Consider the following 17,943-nt stretch of genomic DNA (forward strand, 5'->3'; position numbering starts at 1 on the left):
TCTGGGACTCACACCCCAGGTCGTGAGTCCACGTTCCCATGTGCCCTGACAGCTCTGGGATGAAGACCACAGTCAGACAGGGACAGGACTCCAGCTCCACTGTCTCCATGCTTAGTGGCTTCAGGCCTTATGAGACGCAAGCTCTCAGCTTCAATCTGCCTGCCTGTGAAACAGGGCTAATGGAAGCCTTCCTGGCTTGGGAGAACTCAAGAAGACTGCTTTCGGGGGCCGAGCACAGTGTCCAGCAAGATCAGATGCCCAGGAAGGGGTAACCATTTTCACTCGAAGCTTTCAATATTTTCCATGCTGTCTAATAAAGGACACCTGAAATACTACAGAGTTCTCCCAAACCACTTCTTAATCCACACACACGCCCGTCTTTCTCAACTCCCCCTACTTCCCCTGCTCAGCATATCAGAACTACTCCAACTTCCTCATTTCACACAGAAGGCAACAGAGACCCAGAGAGGGAAGGAACGACCCCAGGTCACACAGCAGTCAGAGGCAGGGCCAGGACCAAACCCCGGATATCAGAGCTTCTCAGTGTGGGGACCTTTCCTGCCTATTTCCACCTCTGTCCTTCACCCCTTCCTCTTTCCTGTTGTTTGTCCTCCCCAGTGGGGACCCTGGGGCACTGCTCAGCCCCCAGGGAAATCTGAGCCTCCTTTGCCATAGTCCCTAGGCCCGCAGGGGTGACACTGGGACCCCCTGAAGGATCTAACCATGTCCTCAGTTTGCCTATCACTGGAGTGCTGCTGGGGGCGTGGATGGACAAAGCTTTGGGGAACACCATGAAAGGCTAATCCTGCCTGCCCCGCCCCCTCTCCGGACCCAGCCCCCAGCTCACAGGTCTTGCCTTCTGGCTTCAGTTCTGTCTGGCAGGTGGAGCCTGAGGTCCCACATTCCATGTGCAGCCCCCCTGTCCTTATGAGCTCTGGTTCTCACCCTCTCCCTGAGGACAGTGCGTTTCCCAGGACCAGAGACTGTGGCTGGGGAGACTTGGTTTATAAAGACTTCCAGCATCACCATTGGAGGTGGGGTGGTACTTTCCTGGATCTCTGATTTTTTTTCTGCCTTCTATTTTCCCATTCTGCTAAAGCTCTTGGAAACTGAAGAGCCAGTTAGCTGAACCCCATTTCCTATCAGGAACTATAAGCAGATACAAAACATCTACAAGAGGCTTCATTCGGCCAGTAGACGAGCCATATGTACATATAATGACTGAATGGCAGGGCCTGGGAGCCCTCCTCTTCCACATCTCTGAGGCGCCTTCTCGGCCTCCACTGGCTATTAGAAGACCCAGGTGGCTGTCTGAGCGTCCCGATGGTTGAACTGCACTCACGGCCTCTTCTGTCCCTTCCCTGAAACTATTTTTTATGTCACTTCCAAGTGACACGGCAGGCCCTGAATGAGAACACTTACCTCCACCGAGAAATTAATCAAGCCACTGTTTGAAGTGGCCGCCCGTGTCAGTCAAAGCCCTCAAGGAAACACCCAAACCATGGCTTCTCCAACTTTTCAGCTAAAACTGCTCAACACCAGAAGAGGATTGAATGTGGGCATGTAAAGGAATCAGCTTTTCTCAACAAGAGAGAGTTGGGGGGGTGGGCTTTGTTTTATTCTGAAGCCTCCTATTTGGCTTTAAAGCCGATGTGAATTTTGTACTTAATACACTTGGGTTTGTACTAGTATAAAAATTATATAACATGATTATATAACAGCATTTTTCTTTCCCAAAATATTCAGGCAAAATTGATACCGTGTAAAGATGGCTAGGACGTGCTATGGCCTCAGGAACCCCAGAGACCAGCGCTGGCCTCAGCTACTATAGAGAAAACAGAGACCTCCCTGGTGGCACAGTGGATAAGAATCCGCCTGCCAAGCAGGGGAGACGGGTTCGATCCTTGGTCTGGGAAGATTCCACATGTTGCGGAACAACCAAGCCCATGCACCACGACTTTTGAGCCTGTGCTCTGGAGTCCACAAGCCACAGCTACTGAGCCTGCGTGCCACGGCTCCTGAAGCCCTCCCGCCCTACAGGCCGTGCTCCACAACGAGAAGCCACTGCAATGAGAAGCCCGCACGTCGCAACGGAGAGTCGCCTCTGCTCGCCGCAACTAGAGAAAGCAGGAGGTCATCAACAAAGACCCAGCGCAACCAAAAATAAATATAAACAAATGTACAGGAAACATTTCAGGCCTACGGTTTCCTTTTCCCAGGCTCCTTCTCCCTCTCCCTTACAACAGTAAGGGAGAGCATGGAGCTCTCTGAGAATTTGAGCTGTGGCCTCTCTCCCCAGAAAACACAAAGAAGCATGTGAACTCAACATTTTGACCTTATTTACAAGGAGTTCAAAGACTGTCAAACATCCACGTTAAAAACTCTGCCCCAGTCTATCTCCCTAGGATCCCAGGCATCCCAACACCACTGTGATATAGAGAAACTGTTACCCAGGGAGTTGGACTCATTCCTCACAGAGAAGCGAAGGAGAGGGTTAGCAACACAGCCATCAGGAGCGGGTAAGGTGAGGGCAGCTGAGGCTCAGCTACATCCCCAAGGATTCTGAGCCAATGCGTCAGGAGGCTTAGACCCAGATGCTCACAACCCCCTGTGAGTCTTCAAATGGAGATCATTTGCCCAGAATGGCTAAATCAGAGGGCCCACCCAGGGGCCAGGGTCTACCAGGCCCCCTGCTCTCCACCCTTCTCACCATGAACATCTCTCCTTTTTCTTTCTTCCCTTTGTTTGTTACCACCTTCCTTCCTCTCCCCTTTCCTGACAGTCCTCTCCCCTTTTTCTCTTTCACTCTTCTCTGTCTCTTCCCCGCTCCAGGAAACGGCACTACCAGATTCCAGGTAGGGACACAGGGAACTCTTCAACCCCTGAGTTAGAGGTTGGGAAGCCCAGGGGCAGCAAGATGGATGCGGTGACTTCAGAAGGCGCTCTCCAAGAGTCTCGCTCCCGAATCCCAGAAACCCAAGAATTCATGGGAAATCTATCACATTTTTGGAGAATGGTCTGAGAAGCCATGAAGCCCTGGTGTTCCTCGATATTACTGATTCTACGTCCTTCCTCCAACGGGACTTTCTCCTTACCTTGTAGGATGGGGGCTCTGTGCCCGGGTTCTCGGCCTGCACGACAATGTAGGCGTGTAAGAAGTTGGAGGCAATCATGTCTGGGACAAACGGTGTGTTTTCTTCTTGGAAGATGATGGCCACAATGTCATTCCCAATGTGTCTCTTTCTCTGGAGCTAAACAAAAAGGTTTCCATTATTCTAAGCCAGTAAGAATATCCTGAAAACAGAACTGGTCTATATAGGAAATTCCTCATTATTCTATCTTTATACAGAAACCCTGGAACATGGAGACCTCTCTCTCCAGGGAGCTTTTTCTTTCAATCTTTAGAAGCCACTAAAAAGGAAAAAAATGAGAAAAATGCCTAAGTTGTCAGAACCAAGCTCTACAGCATGTAGAGTTAGCCCTGACTCAGGACTCAGGGAAAATGGTTAAAAAGTGAGGCTGGGTTTTGCCCTCAGAGAGCTCACAATTGACCTGGGAGGGACACAAACACTGGTGGAGCCGCCTGAGAACACTAACAAAGGCGCTAACAAAGCGAGTTAGGGGCAGGCGGAGGAGGGGACGACAGAGGATGAGATGGCTGGATGGCATCACCGACTCGATGGACGTGTGTTTGAGTAAATTCCGGGAGTTGGCGATGGACAGGGAGGCCTGGCATGCTGTGATTCGTGGGGTCGTAAAGAGTTGGACACGACTGAGCAACTGAACTGAACTGAACTGAAATCAGTCACCACCCACAAAGTGCCTGATACTATGGGGGCAGAGAAGGGGGCAAAGTCAGAGGCCTAATGGTAATCTGAGAAGACTTCCTGGAAGAGGAGATTGGGAGAGAAGGGAGCACTTGATGGAAATGTGGATGCGCGGGAAGGAGGGGCCAGAGGGAGAAGAACCAGGCTTAGAGAAATATGGACAACCTGGCTTGGTGACAGTCGTGGGGGAGAGAAAAATCTGACCCCGATTTAGGATCCCAGGTTCTGCCAGGTGCTGGCACAGGAGCGCTCAATCACCAAGCACCTACTGTGTGCCAGGAACCATGCTGGGCTGTTCACACGCATGATTTCAAATGTTGAGGCCCTCCTGTACGCCAAATCCTGGCTCGGTACTTATCTAGCTTTGCTCCTTTATTAAGCACCTACTGCATGCAAACGACATTTCCCATTGAGTTTCCCACTTACTGAGCACCTGCTGTATACTGAGCCCCGCGCTGGGCACTTTTACAAATCGTCTCACTTATTCCACACACATCATCCTATTTCTTCAGATGAAAAATTAATATCCACTCAGTCCTTGCTGAGAGTCAAGCTCTGTGCACGTCCCACTCAACAGAGGAGACACTGAGAGCAAGACAGGCAGAGAACAGCCCTCAGTCTTAGGCTGGGGCGAGAGGTGAGGGGGCCGTGAAGGAACGGAGCTGAAGGTAAAACACAGCAAAAATCTAGCTTGGAATCAAAAGGAGTCCTGCTCCTGTTTGCTTCTGGAACATTCAGTAGTTATTTTAGAGCCAAATCACAGTCTCCTTTGCCAATTTCCTTTTTTCCTAAGAAGCCAGGCACTATGTTTATAATATCACATCTGTGCTCCCTCCTGGGTTCCCTGCTCAGAAACAAAAGAGTCCGAGGCTGGTGAAAGGCCCAAGTTCCTTCCTTATCTGCCTAGAGACTAAAATGGTACAAACGGTGGGACGGGGCCAACGGGGCCACCGCAGGCACCAGCTACTGGTTTCAGGGCTCAGGGAGGAAGAAAGGTAGGTCGGACATTCCCTGGCGGTCCAGTGGTTAGGACTCTGGGCTCTCCCTGCCAAGGGCCCGAGTTCCATCCCCGGTCAGGGAACTAAGATCCTGCATGCCGCAGAGCATGGCCAAAATAAGTAAATAAATAAACAAAATGACTATTTCTCTATTTTACCATCAAAACAACTCCTCTTAAAAAAATTAAAAAAAAAAAAAGCATGATTTGCAGGGCAGGAATAGAGATGCAGGTGTAGAAAGTGGACTTGTGGACCTAGCATGGGAAGGAGAGGGTGGGCCAAATTGGGAGAGTAGCGTTGACATATACATGCTACCTCACGTATAAACTCGATAACTAGCAGGAAGCTGCTGTGTAGCACAGGGAGCTCAGCTCGGTGCTCTGTGCTGACCTAGACGGGTGGCACGGAGAGGGGGAGGTGGGAGGGAGGCCCTGAGAGAGGGGTCACGTGTATACTATGGCTGATTCATGTTGTTGTACAGCAGAAACTAACACAGCACTGTAAAGCAACTATCCTCCAATTAAAAATAACTTTTTTAAAAAACTGGGAGAATATCTTTATGACTTGAGAAAAGGCAAATATTTCTTAGCCAAGATACCAAAAATGCATTAAAATTTTAAAGCAGTAAATTCAAAGCTACACATCATTAAATTTTAAAATGTTGCTTGTCAAAGAATTAAAAAAAAAAAAAATCAATAAATCACAACCTGGAAAAAACATAATAAAAAATAAATAAAGTAACAAAACTAAAAAAAGGCCAGGTCCTCCCTGAGGACATGCAACCGTCTGTGCAGCAAACGAGAGGGAAAGAGGGGACACATGTGAAGCACAGTCTCATCCAGGGCCTTCCAGTCAAGCCAAAGGCTGGATTCCTGCCCACGACAGGTGCACTGAGAGGTGAGGCTGTGGGATTAGAAAAGCTGTAGCGGGGTGGGGGGGTGTCTCGTGCAGTAACCAGCGTTACATCTCTGGGCCAGAAAAGTGGGCAGTGAACAGCTGCGAGGTAGGAAGTCTGCCACAAGCCAGGCATTGTACTGATTCGTGGTATAACCCCCATCTTACAGATGAGATGAATGAGACCACGAGGTTACCAGCTTGCCCAGGTCACAAAGCCCTGAGGTGGCAGAGCTGGCTCCAAGCTGCCACATGCAGACCCCACCATATACTCATTCATCACCACTCTCCACGATCAGGGCACCTGGGCTTTGCTCCCAACTCTGCCCCTATCACCTGGGAAACAGTCTTTTAACTACTGTTTCCCCATCAGTCACAGAGGGGTATCCAAGAACTCTGTCCTGCCTCCACGCAGGCTGCTGACCTGCGGCCTTGGTGTGACAGTGCAGTAGGACAGGCTTTGATAAGAGGAACAGAGTTGAACAGACAGGCCTCTGGATTATGAAAATGGGGAGAGGGGCCTCGGGCCCTGGGGGACAGCAGCCTGAATCCAGGTTTTCATCTCGCACGCCCCGGGCTCCCAAAGCCATCCTGAACACAGTTACCTGCTGGGTGTCTCCCTCGGTAAACGGCAGCTTTGTGGAGACATGGAACATGATCTCCCTGTCCCGGAATATTGTGTACACTGATTCCACACCCGTCTGTCCATGGGTCACATCCAGGCCTCCTCGGAAACTGTCAGGGAAACAGGCAGGTGGCGGCAGGGAGAGAGAGAGAAAAGGGAAGTGGGCGACTTGGCACGACCTTCCCTAAGGACATAGGGGCAGGAGAATGAATGGGAAGATATGGAAGAGCTGAGGGCAGAGAGACTACCATGTGGGGAAAGCAGATAACCCTCATCTGAGCAGATGAGCCCTGGTGTTCCAACCATAAATGATTATTTAGAAGACAAAGGCAGATCCTCCATTCCAAGCCTCAGCCGTGTCCCTTCCACACCATGGGAAGACAGAGGTCCAGCCACAGTTTCAGACAAATGCTGTCCCAGCTGCTAGGGGCCCCCAAGCCTGGGCATAAGCCCTTCTCTCTGCAAGGGCAGGTCTGCAGCCCTGAGCAAGGGCAGTCGGCCATCCTGATCGTGGTGAGCCCCACCTAGAGTATCCAGAGTCAGCAAGAAGAGGGGACAGATGCCTGATTTCTACCCAGTCAGTCCCAGAAGTGGAGCCCCCCCGCTACCATCGCCCCTGCCACGGCAACACTCAGCTGGGAGATATCCCAGGGGCTTCCTTCTCTGGCTACCTACTCACAGGCAGGAAAGAAAAGTACTAAGGAACTGGGTGGGCTTCTAGGAGTTGCACCTTCTTCCTTTATAGAAACATGGCTGCTGGTCGTGATCATATTCTTCAGCAAGGGGAGTGGGATACAGGTTCCTTTAAGAAAATGAAATAAAATAGACCCTGGACATCAAGTCCTCCCCAACCCCCATACATTGCAATTCAAGCCAGAAATGTGCTCAGCCCCACATGGAGGAAAGCACAGGAGGCCGGGAGCTAGGAGCTCCACAGGTTCTAGACCAGCTTCTGCCACAAAGTCAGCACACACCCTTGGGCACATCACTTAATTTCTCCAGGCCTCAGAAAATAAAGGGATAGGGTTATATGATCGCCAGCGTCCTTTGTGATTTTAATATACTTTATCTCATCAACTGTAAGATGTTAATACTTTTTGACATTTTAACATCTCTGAAATCAAGATATATCTTATATTTTATTTTTGATGTTTTATTTATTCTGGGGGCCACTCTGTGCAGCCTCTGTGAAGCACAAGGGCTTCCCCTGTGGTTCAGCTGGTAAAGAATGCACCTGCAATGTGGGAGACCTGGGTTCGATCTCTGGGTTGGGAAGATCCTCTGGAGAAAGGAAAGGCTACCCACTCCAGTATTCTGGCCAGAGAATTCCATTGACTGTACAGTCCATGGGGTCACAAAGAGTTGGACACGACTGAGTGACTTTCACTTTCCCTGAAGCATACAGGATGTTAGTTCCCCAACCCTTGCCCCCTGGAGTGAAAGCTCAGAATCTTAACCACTGGACCAGCAGGGTAGTCCCAGGATATATCTTGTAAGGATGGCATCTTAGAGCCAATGGAAAGTGGTATAATAAGAACAGTAATAATGACATCCAGTGCTTACTCTGTGCATGAAACTGGCTTAAGTGCTTCCTGGGCATTCTCTGTGTTAATTCTTCAACAAGCTTGTAGGGTTAGTGCTATCTTTATCTTCCTTTTTATAGACAAGGAAACTGAGGTTTGCAGAGATTAAGTCCTCTTAACCTGTTGTTCAAAGTCACAGAGCTAATAAGTGGCAGGGATGAGATTTTGACCCATGTGTGACTGACTCTAGACAGCAGTGATGACCTTGAAGGGAGAGGAAGAGGGGAAAAGGGAAAAGGAGAAAGAAGAAGAGGAGAGAAGGGAGCAGAGGAAGGAAGTGATTACTGAACACCTATGCCATGCCAGGCACGGAGCAAGGTGCATTCACACATTAGGAAATTCTGTTAAGGTGGCTGTTGAGGTGGACAAATCTGAGGGTTTAGTCATGCTCCAGCCACAAAGCAAAGAATAGGTTGGCCAGGTCTGCAGGCCCTCCCCAAGTGTTGCCTTTGTCAAAGGAAATAAAGGGCTGAGCTTTCAAAGCAACTGCCCCAATATTCTCTCTGTCCACTTACAGAACCACAGGCTGTTGCACAGATTCCTACCAGAGGATTATGGTATTTGCACCAACTCTATTATTCAATTTTTTTGTGTTTTATCTAAAATGGTCACTTCCCACCCCATACCCCCTCCTCCATAAACTACACAGGACTCTCTTTCCAGAATGCCTAGCAGGTGAATGACCTGCTCATCTGGAACAGAAGGTGGATTCATTTAACTCTCAGTTTGAGCCAACTGTAATTAGGAAGGCAAGTCTCAAGTGGAATGATTTCATCATGCATCCCAAGGGCAAAAGTCAATGCCTTGATTCAGGTCATCTGCCATTCGGGATTCTCCCCTGTACCACATGGAGAAGGAAATGGCAACCCACTCCAGTATTCTTGCTTGGAGAATCCCAAGGACAGAGGAGCCTGGTGCGCTACAGTCCATGGGGTCGCAAGAGTCGGACACGACTTAGTGACTAAACCACCACCACCACCTGTACCACAAACTCCTTAGAGATGCAATCAATGAATATTGAGCACTTACTGAAAAGTAATCCCATGTTCCTTGTGTGTATTTTTAACTCTCACATGCCCCCTCCCTGCTGAAACTCAGCTGTTAGCTCTCACCCTTCCTCTAGGGCTTCATCAATGGGGCCAGAACCATCACTTGGCTAAAACTCACCCTTTAAAGTCCTGCAGCATGATCGTGTCCCCTAGTAGTTCCAAGAACTCCTTGAAAGCTGGGCTCTCTTCATTGTTCCCAAACAGCTCCTCCTCCAGGGTCTTAAAGAGAAACAGGATCAGGGAAAAGAGTTAAGGAAAAAAAAAAAAAAAGGCTTACTGATGCCACCAAGGGAGGGAATGTGGTTGTCCGGATACCTGGTCCCTTTCTCCCTTTCCCCATTCTGCACAGTCACACCCAGTGGCTCTGTCATCCTCAGGAGGAAGGACTAATGGGACTCACTCAACAGAGCTGGATTTGAGGGGCGATTAAGGAAGATTTCTATTTGAACAAGAGCTACTGCTCACTGATCACCTTAAAAAGAAAAAGGCATGACCAGTATTCAGATACCTTGATTTTTTAAAAGCTTCCAAAGTTTAATAGATAATACATTTTCCCAAGCCTATGGATACATAACTTCCAATCTAGCTAGCCATAATTTCATTGCACACTATATGATAATATTAATATGTGACTTTTTAAAGTAGTTGAGAGTTTACAAAATAATTTCACCATTGTGTCTTTACAACAACACTGTGTTGTAGGTACAGAAAATAAATTAAGTCTCAAAGGAAAAATTAAAAGGACAAAGCTGAAGGAAAGCGTTCTTAGACTTGATACCATAAACCAATCCAAAACTGAAAAATTCATAATAGGACTTCTGACAAAGGATTTATATCAAAAATATACAAAGAAGTCTCAAAACTCAATAGTAATCAAAACCACAGTGAGACAGCACTTCACACTATAATCAAAAAGAAAGACAACAAGAAGTGTTGGTGAGGATATGGAAAAATCAAAACCCTCATACATCACTGGTGGGAATGTAAAATGGTGCCATTTCTTTGGAAAATAGTCTGGCAGTTACTTAAAAAGCTAAACGTGGAGTTACCATATGACCAGCAATTCCACTCCTAAGAATACATCCAAGAGACACTAAAACAACAGTTCGTACAAAAAAAAAGTTTGTATACAAATGTTAATAATATTATTATTCATAATAGTCCCAGAGTGGAGACAACCCCAATGTCCATCAACTGATAAACAGATAAACAAAATGTGGTGAAAGTGACAGTCACTCAGCTGTGTCTGATTCTTTTTCGACCCCATGGACTGTAGCCTTCCAGGCCCCTCTGGCCATGGGATTCTCCAGGCAAGAAAACTGGAGTGGGTAGGCATTCCCTTCTCCAGGGGGATCTTCCCAACCCAGGGATCAAATCCGTGTCTCTCTGCATTGCAGTCTTTACCATCTGAGCCACCAGGGAAGCTAAAATGTGGTATATCCATACAATGGGATATAATTCAGCCATGAAAAAAGAATAAAGTACTGATTCATTCACAACATGAATGAACCTTGAAAGCATTATGCTAAGTAAAAGAACTGACATCAAAAGCCACATATTATGATTCCATTTATGTGAAATATCCAGCAAATCCACAGAGATAGTAGAAATAGATACGTGGCTGACAGGAGCTACAGAGAATGGGGATGATGGGAGTGACTATTAGGTATGGAGTTTCTTTTAGGCGTGATGAAACTTTTCTGTAGTTAGTGGTAATAACTGCACAATTCTGTGAATATACTACAAACCACTGAACTGTGCACTTTATTGAGATATAAGTCACATGCTGTTGTATGGTATGTCAGTTATACCTCAATAAAGCTGTTATTTAAAAATTTTAAACTCATAGTAAAAAAAAAATCCAATTAGGAAATGGTCAAAGGACATGAACAGTCATTTCACTCAAGAGGATACACAGATGGCACATATGATGTTCAAATGAGAAAAGATGTTCACTGTTATTAGCCATTGTGCTTGTGAATGTGCTTAGTCGCTCAGTGTGTCCAGCTCTTTGTGACCCCACAGACTGTAGCTCGTCAGGCTCCTCTGTCCACGGGACTTCCCAGGCAAGAATACTGGAGTCAGTCGCCATTTCCTCCTCCAGGGGATCGTCCCGACCCAGAGATCAAACCCGTGTCTCCAGGACTGCAGGCAGATTCCTTACCCGCTGAGCCATCAGGGAAGCCCCATCGTTAGCCATTAGAGAGGTACCAATTAAAACCATACTGAGATCTCACCACACATCTACTGGAATGGCTAAAATGCGAAATAGTAGCAGCACCAAATGCTGGCAAGGAGGTAGAGAAAATGCATCACTCACACATTGCTGGCAGGAACGTAAAACGGAACCACCATGCTAGAAAACAGCTTGGTAGTTTCTTATAAAACTAAACATATAATCACCACACACCCAGGCAATTGTCTTCCTAAATATTTATCCCAGAGAAATGAAAACTTCTGCTCACATAAAGAACTGTATATAAATGTTCACAGTGGCTTTATTCATAATAGCCCCAAACTGAAGACAGCCCAGCTGTCTGCCCCTCAGTGGGTGAATGGTTGCACAGGCTGTGGTTGTTTAGTTGCTAAGTCACGTCCAGCTCTTTTGTGAACCCATGGACTGTAGCCCGCCAGGCTCCTCTGTCCATGGGATTTCAAAGGCAAGAATATTGGAGCGGGTTGCCGTTTCCTTCTCCAGGGGACCTTCCCGACCCAGGGATTGAACCCACATCTCCTGCACTGGTAGGAGAATTCTTTACCACTGAGCCACCTGGGAAGTACAGTATAGGTGCAATTAAAAAAAACAGAAGAGTAGACTGATATGATCTTGGATATGGTTTGTAAATGTCTAAAGTTTGAGAAACAATGCTCTCTAGCAGGGGCCAGCAGACTATGTCCCGAGGTGCCAAGTCTGGCCTGCTGCCTGTTTTATAAATAAAGTTTTACTGGAACACGGCCAGGCCAATTCATTTAATATTGTCTGTGGCTCCTTCTGTACTACAGAGGTAGGGTTGAATAGCTGCAACACAAACAGTATCGCCCGAGAAGTCTAAAGTATTTACTGTCTGGCCCTTTACAGAAAATGTTTCCCAATGCCTGATCTATCACAACTCAAGCCCAATATGCTGTCTGCCTCAGGTCAGGAAGCTAGGGTTCAGTAGAATAACCACTTCCAGGCAATGCACATCTTCTCCTGAAAAAAAAAAAACAATCTAGCTTATGCGCTGGGGTGTGTACCTCTCTCCAGGATTTAACTCTGTCTGGGATTACTGTCTTTATTTTTGTATTGGCCTTGGGCTTGATCATGCACTCAGGGAGGGGTTCCTAGTCATTGCTGTATCCGCCACAGTGCTTAGCAAAGTGCCTGACAAACAGACAGTCAGATGGGGCTTATTTATATCCTAGGGCCAGCATAGGGCTTTCACACAACAAATGTTCATATTAATCCCTCCTAATGTAGGTTTGCACAACAACAATCCATGTTTTTTAAGAAGAGACTTTTATCTGCCCTTGCGCCCACTCCTTGCCTCAGTCGTCAGGTACGTGAACAACATGCAGACTCCCTCAGATTCCTTCTCTGAGGTGGATGGTTAATGTTCAGTAATTATAATTTTGCTGGAACATTGGAATGTAATCACCTTATGAGATCTGCTTTGGTAAATTTCACAAGCAAAGAACTTTAATTAGTGGGACTGTATTATCAGAGCTGTACAAAATAAAAATGCAATATGTGAAAATAATTAGAGCAGCTACTTGAATAATTCCCTTACATTATAAGATTCATCTGTGTCGGTCTTTCAGCTCCTCAAGCCTTCATTAATTAGAGTGTTTTTAAGCAAACACATGCCTCTTGTGGTCTAATATCTTCAGACAAGGAAGTCAGCTATCATCCAGCTGAGAAAGATGTTGTCACGCAAAAGAGATGACAGAGGTAATACTGAAAAATACTATTGACCTACCATAAGGAGGGCCAAACTTTTATTCATTCATTCAGATAACAAAGAATTGAGTGTATTTCTATAAAGTCACCGTGCTAGGCTCTTGGATGATACGAAGATGAAATGGATGTGGAACCTTCTCCCATCCAACACAGATGAGGAAATAGTGGTATGTTCAGCCGACCACTTCTCAGGATGTTAATAAATGTTCATGGTAGGAAAGATGGGAAGTTTGTGGCCACATGAGTATGGGAAATACTGAGTTCAACAAAGTTATAAAGAGTTATGTACTTTGAGGGTTCTCAGAACCTTTAAAGTATTCCCACACAACTGATCCCTCCCCTCGGAACTCATTTGTTCATAGAGAACCTCACCGGACTAGTGTCTCATGGAACATACTTTGAGAAACACCATTCTGGTCAACTAAGCTCTCACGGATCACATTTTGAGAAATACCATTCTGCTCAACTAGGGTCTCAAGGAACACACTTTGAGAAACACCATTCTGGTCAACTAACTCCAAAGCAGCACATGAAGCACCCCAAGAGACAGAGAAGGATGAGCAGTGTGTACTGGTAAAAATTTTAACAACCTGCTCTCTAAAGAGAGAAAAAAACAGAAGCTCTGGTGTTTGCCCATTTCCATGGTGTGAATACTTTCATCGTGGCTTATTGGAAGCCACCAACATGACATCAATGAACAAAGACCTGGGCAGAGAACACACACTCAATGCCAGGACACTACTCACATCTGGGGAGCAAAAGCAAATCCCCAGCGGGGAGAGTGGTGGGCAGAAAGAAAGCAGCCTTCACTAATCCATTCCCCTCCACCCTGATTTTTCTTGTGACCAACAGCCCATTGTTAAACACAAGCAGAAGTAAGCCAGGAAAAACTAGAATTCACTAAATGAAAAACTATATCGCTGTTTCAAGGATGTGCAAGCCTTTTTGAGAGCAGCAGCCTACCTTGAAGACTCTGCCACCTCCAATCTAATTCTTATGTGGACAGGATGGTTGTACTCACAATGTTTAAGAACATAATCCAGGAGCTCTTGTGTGTGGGGAATGGGAAAACAAGCATCCCCAGGGAGAAAGCACAGGCTCGAGGGATGTGGATTCGTGATGCTTACCTGCCTGGCTTTCTGGTAAATGACCCCGAATTTGAATGTGTTGTTGACGTCATGCTCGTCGTAGGACACAATCATTTGGGAGGCCTGGAATATGAGGAAATAAAAGAAATCAGATTATTAACCTGGAGGCAGAGTGAGGAGGCAGGTGGAAGGGGAAGTACCCATTTCAGTGGAGGACGGGCCCCGGTTGATATGAGATGTTCATACGTGGAGGAAGAGAAGAGATGAAGTCAAGTATGCAGTCAGGATGCAGCTCCGAAGGTCTCAGCTAGCTTCCAGCCCCTGGGCTTCCCCCAGTGATGAAACCTCTGGGTCACCCATTCCATTTCCATCTAGATCTATCAGCCAATGCCTGTGCACACAGTCCAGCAGAACACAGGGAACTGACCTGACCCCAGTGTTTTTATCTGGGGAGTAAAAAGTGAAGCTGGGACCCCAGAACCATAGTCATCAAGGATGATGCTAGCTGTAATTTCACCTCTAATCAGCAGTGTGACTTTTTTTTTGTTTTGGCTGTGCTGGATCTTCACTGCTGTGCACAGGCATTCTCTAGTTGAGGCAAGCAGGGCTTCTCTTAACTGCAGTGCATGGGCTTCTCATTGCGGCAGCTTCTCTTATTGCGGAGCACGGGCTCCAGAGCACGCCACCTTTATTATTTGTGGCACACAAGCTTAGCTGCTCTATAGCACATGGGATCTTCCTGCATAGGGGATCAAACAGGGATCGAACCCATGTTCCCTGCACTGGCAGGCAGACTCTTAATCAATGGCTGCTGCTGCTGCTGCTAAGTCGCTTCAGTCGTGTCCGACTCCGTGTGACCCCATAGATGGCAGCCCACCAGGCTCCACCATCCCTGGGATTCTCCAGGCAAGAACACTGGAGTGGGTTGCCATTTCCTTCTCCAATGCATGAAAGTGAAAAGTGAAAGTGAAGTCGCTCAGTCGTGTCTGACTCTTAGCGACCCCATGGACTGCAGCCCACCAGGCTCCTCCATCCACGGGATTTTCCACTTAATCACTGAACCACCAGGGAAGTCCAGCAGAGAGATTTTCAGCAAGGCGCTGCTCCCATCCAGACTTCAATCCCCCTTATCCATAAAATGAGAGATCTCTAAGGAGGAACATACCCTAATTCAATATGCAAAGAAAAAACAAACAAAAAATCCTGACCATTGGGTCCATCTAATTGTCTCTTGTGTTTCAAAGAGTTGGCCAGAAATACTAATCTCAAATTTTCAGTCCACAGCTTTACCTGTGCAGCTTTGATTAAAACACTTAACTTCCTTGGGCTTCAGTTTCCTTATCTGTTCAATGAAGACATGCGGCTGTGAAGATTCGGGGAAACAGGGCACACGAAGTGCAGAGCACACAGCGGCTATTAGCATCAACATCTAGGTAAACCCTCTAGAAAGATCAGAGCTGGACCAGATTGTTAGGAAAGAGAAGACTTAGTGGCTATTCTCTGCAATAAAAAGGAAAGACTCGACCACATGAGATGCTACGGGAAGAACAAACCAGGCATGACTTGTTGTCCTGAGTACGTGACCCATGTCAGCTGTCACCCCTCTCTGACACCCAGCATGTCACATCTCTCTCTGTGGCTCTCAGCTGCCTGATGAAATGGACACATCTCAGCCTCACCTGGAAGATCAGCACTGCCTGACCCCAGAGGGCACCCCCTGACTCCCACCTGGGATGAGTCAAGGCTCGGAGCAGTTGCCCTGCCTGGGAAGAGGCACTGAGCCATGGACACCCTCCAAGGAACATTCTAAACTCTGTGAACTGTAAAAACATGCACACATCTCAGCCAGATGAACATCCCAGCCGGACGAAGCAATCCTTCCAATCTAGAAAACATGAAAATACAGCTGCTCTTCCATTATTCCCAGAACCGGAGGCTTTACAAGCTACAGAGAGAACACTACAAAAATGAGAGTCATCCATGGCTATGATTTGACAACAAAAATTGCCAAATTTGTAGTTAGGGTTTTATGATGGGGTTTTGATGTTTGGTTAAACCTCGGCAATTCAGCTTTAATTACAAAGGGGAGGGCAGTCTGAGTGATAGAAAATGTTCGATGGAGCGCAGCATATTACTGGGAAGTACCTTGGATGCTCAGATGGGGTTAAAGAGCTGTCTTAGAGGAGAAAGACTCTGGCACATTCTCCACATGGGAGAAGATTCTGCCATTAACTCTGCCACCGCGTGGGGACAAATAGTGTGTCAAGCACAATCGCGAAGATCTGAGGTGTTGATTCTAGGGGGTTGGGATGTCCCTGACAGGACAGGGTCCCTCTTCACACACACCCGCACCAGACGTTTCACCTCCTGGTTCCTGGTTGTCAGAACCGGGACTCAGGAAATGGACTGACCAGCCCCAGCCAGCCTCAGCTGGCCCACAGTGGACGCTCAGGAGCACCAACCAGCTTGCACGATCTCTGCCTACACCCTGTGGGTGCCCAAAGCAGTAGCCAATGCCCTGGGTCTCTTCCTATGGCCAATTATTTTTTCATTTAAAACAAAAATTGTATTTTTATTTTTTGGCAGTGCTATGCGGCGTGCGAGATCTTAGTTCCCTAAGCATGGATCAAACCTATGCCCCCTGCATTGGGAACTTGAAGTCTTAACCACTGGACCACCAAGGAAACCCCTCAATGACCGATTTAAAGTGATTCACTGTCCACGTGTGATTTAGATCCTTTCACGCCGAGTTGTTCTTGAATGGGCCTATGAGTTCATTTTGTTAGTACTGTTTTTCTCCTCACCTACACCCACACATCAGAACTGGGGTCAAGACCAGGCCAGTCCTAAAGAAGCTGTTAACAGAAGACCAGCCGAGTCGATTAACTAGAGCCCGGCGGAAGAGGCCTAGCTTGTGAGGCCTCAGAACTGCAGTAAAGTCGGCAACGGGGAGCCGAGGTCTGGCCTTGTTTCTTAGTGGGGTTCTGCCTTCTGCTTGCTCCCCGACTCCATGCTCATGGCTGACCAGGTCTGCAGCAGCCCCCCACCTAGAGGCAGAATCACTCCCCAGCTCAGCACCAGCCTTGGGGATCGATTCAATCAGGGTGAGATGGAGAAACTGCTACCCATCTGCTGTCCCCATTCATGGGGGCCAGACACCCAGGTGTGAATAGGGATGGGTTTCCAGCAGATCAGTTTGTGAAGGGGTGGGCAGGGAGAGGCGAAGACATGGAGGTTTGTCATGAAGACCCCACAAAAACCCCCAAGATGCAGAGAACTTCCCACAGAGCCACAGGCATGCAAATCCGAGCCAAGCAGCAGAGGCCTGAGTCAGGGGGAAGGGGAAGGTCCTCACCTTGGGGTACAGGACAGGGTTGAATTTCAGCCCCACTGCGTCGTCACAGAAAGCCTGAGCAAGGAGAGAGAAACACATAGCTCAGGGACCACATCCACGGAGCGCACCTGGGCTGCCCTGCCCACCAAGAGAAAGAGCATGAGGCCAAGATCTGCAGGGCCCAGGAGTCTGGGGTCAGATGCTGGGCACTGCTGGTCACTCGCGTGTGGTCAGGAAAGTCAAGAGACCTTCCTGGTGTTTCCCACTGAAGTGAGGCCACCAAAGGTATCCAGCATGGTTCTGCCTGGCCTTCCCACTCCCGGAGTGTGGGTCCAACCCAACGCAGCTGATCATCCTTCTTGGCCCACTTTTCTGACTCAGTTCCCAACATCCCAGAGAAGGGACCCAGGCCCCTCCACCCGCTGATGGCTCCTTACCTGAAGGGCTTCTCCGTCTGGATCAACAGCCTGACCATCCCTCAACCCCAACCATCCTCTGCTGTGAAGGCTCCCAGCTGCCACCTCCCCTCCATCCTCCTCTGAAGCCCCACCCTACTCTCCGTATCCAGGCCTGTCCCTCCATTTCTCTGGTCTCCTGAACTAGCC

General features: G+C 47.7%; 1 protein-coding gene across 1 annotated transcript in view; it reads right to left on the bottom strand.

The window, feature by feature from the left end:
• RAP1GAP2 (RAP1 GTPase activating protein 2) overlaps nucleotides 1–17,943 on the bottom strand; it is a 144,058-nt gene that overhangs the window by 25,471 nt on the left and 100,644 nt on the right. The window contains exons 8-12 of the mRNA XM_055576903.1: nucleotides 17,360–17,413; nucleotides 14,044–14,127; nucleotides 9,095–9,195; nucleotides 6,325–6,454; nucleotides 3,096–3,251 (exon numbers count right to left, since the gene is read on the bottom strand). Coding sequence (XP_055432878.1) covers nucleotides 3,096–3,251; nucleotides 6,325–6,454; nucleotides 9,095–9,195; nucleotides 14,044–14,127; nucleotides 17,360–17,413 — 525 coding nt within the window. The remainder of the gene's footprint in view (nucleotides 1–3,095; nucleotides 3,252–6,324; nucleotides 6,455–9,094; nucleotides 9,196–14,043; nucleotides 14,128–17,359; nucleotides 17,414–17,943) is intronic.

This window comes from Bubalus kerabau, chromosome 4, assembly GCF_029407905.1.
Source record: "Bubalus kerabau isolate K-KA32 ecotype Philippines breed swamp buffalo chromosome 4, PCC_UOA_SB_1v2, whole genome shotgun sequence".
NCBI lineage: Eukaryota > Metazoa > Chordata > Mammalia > Artiodactyla > Bovidae > Bubalus > Bubalus kerabau.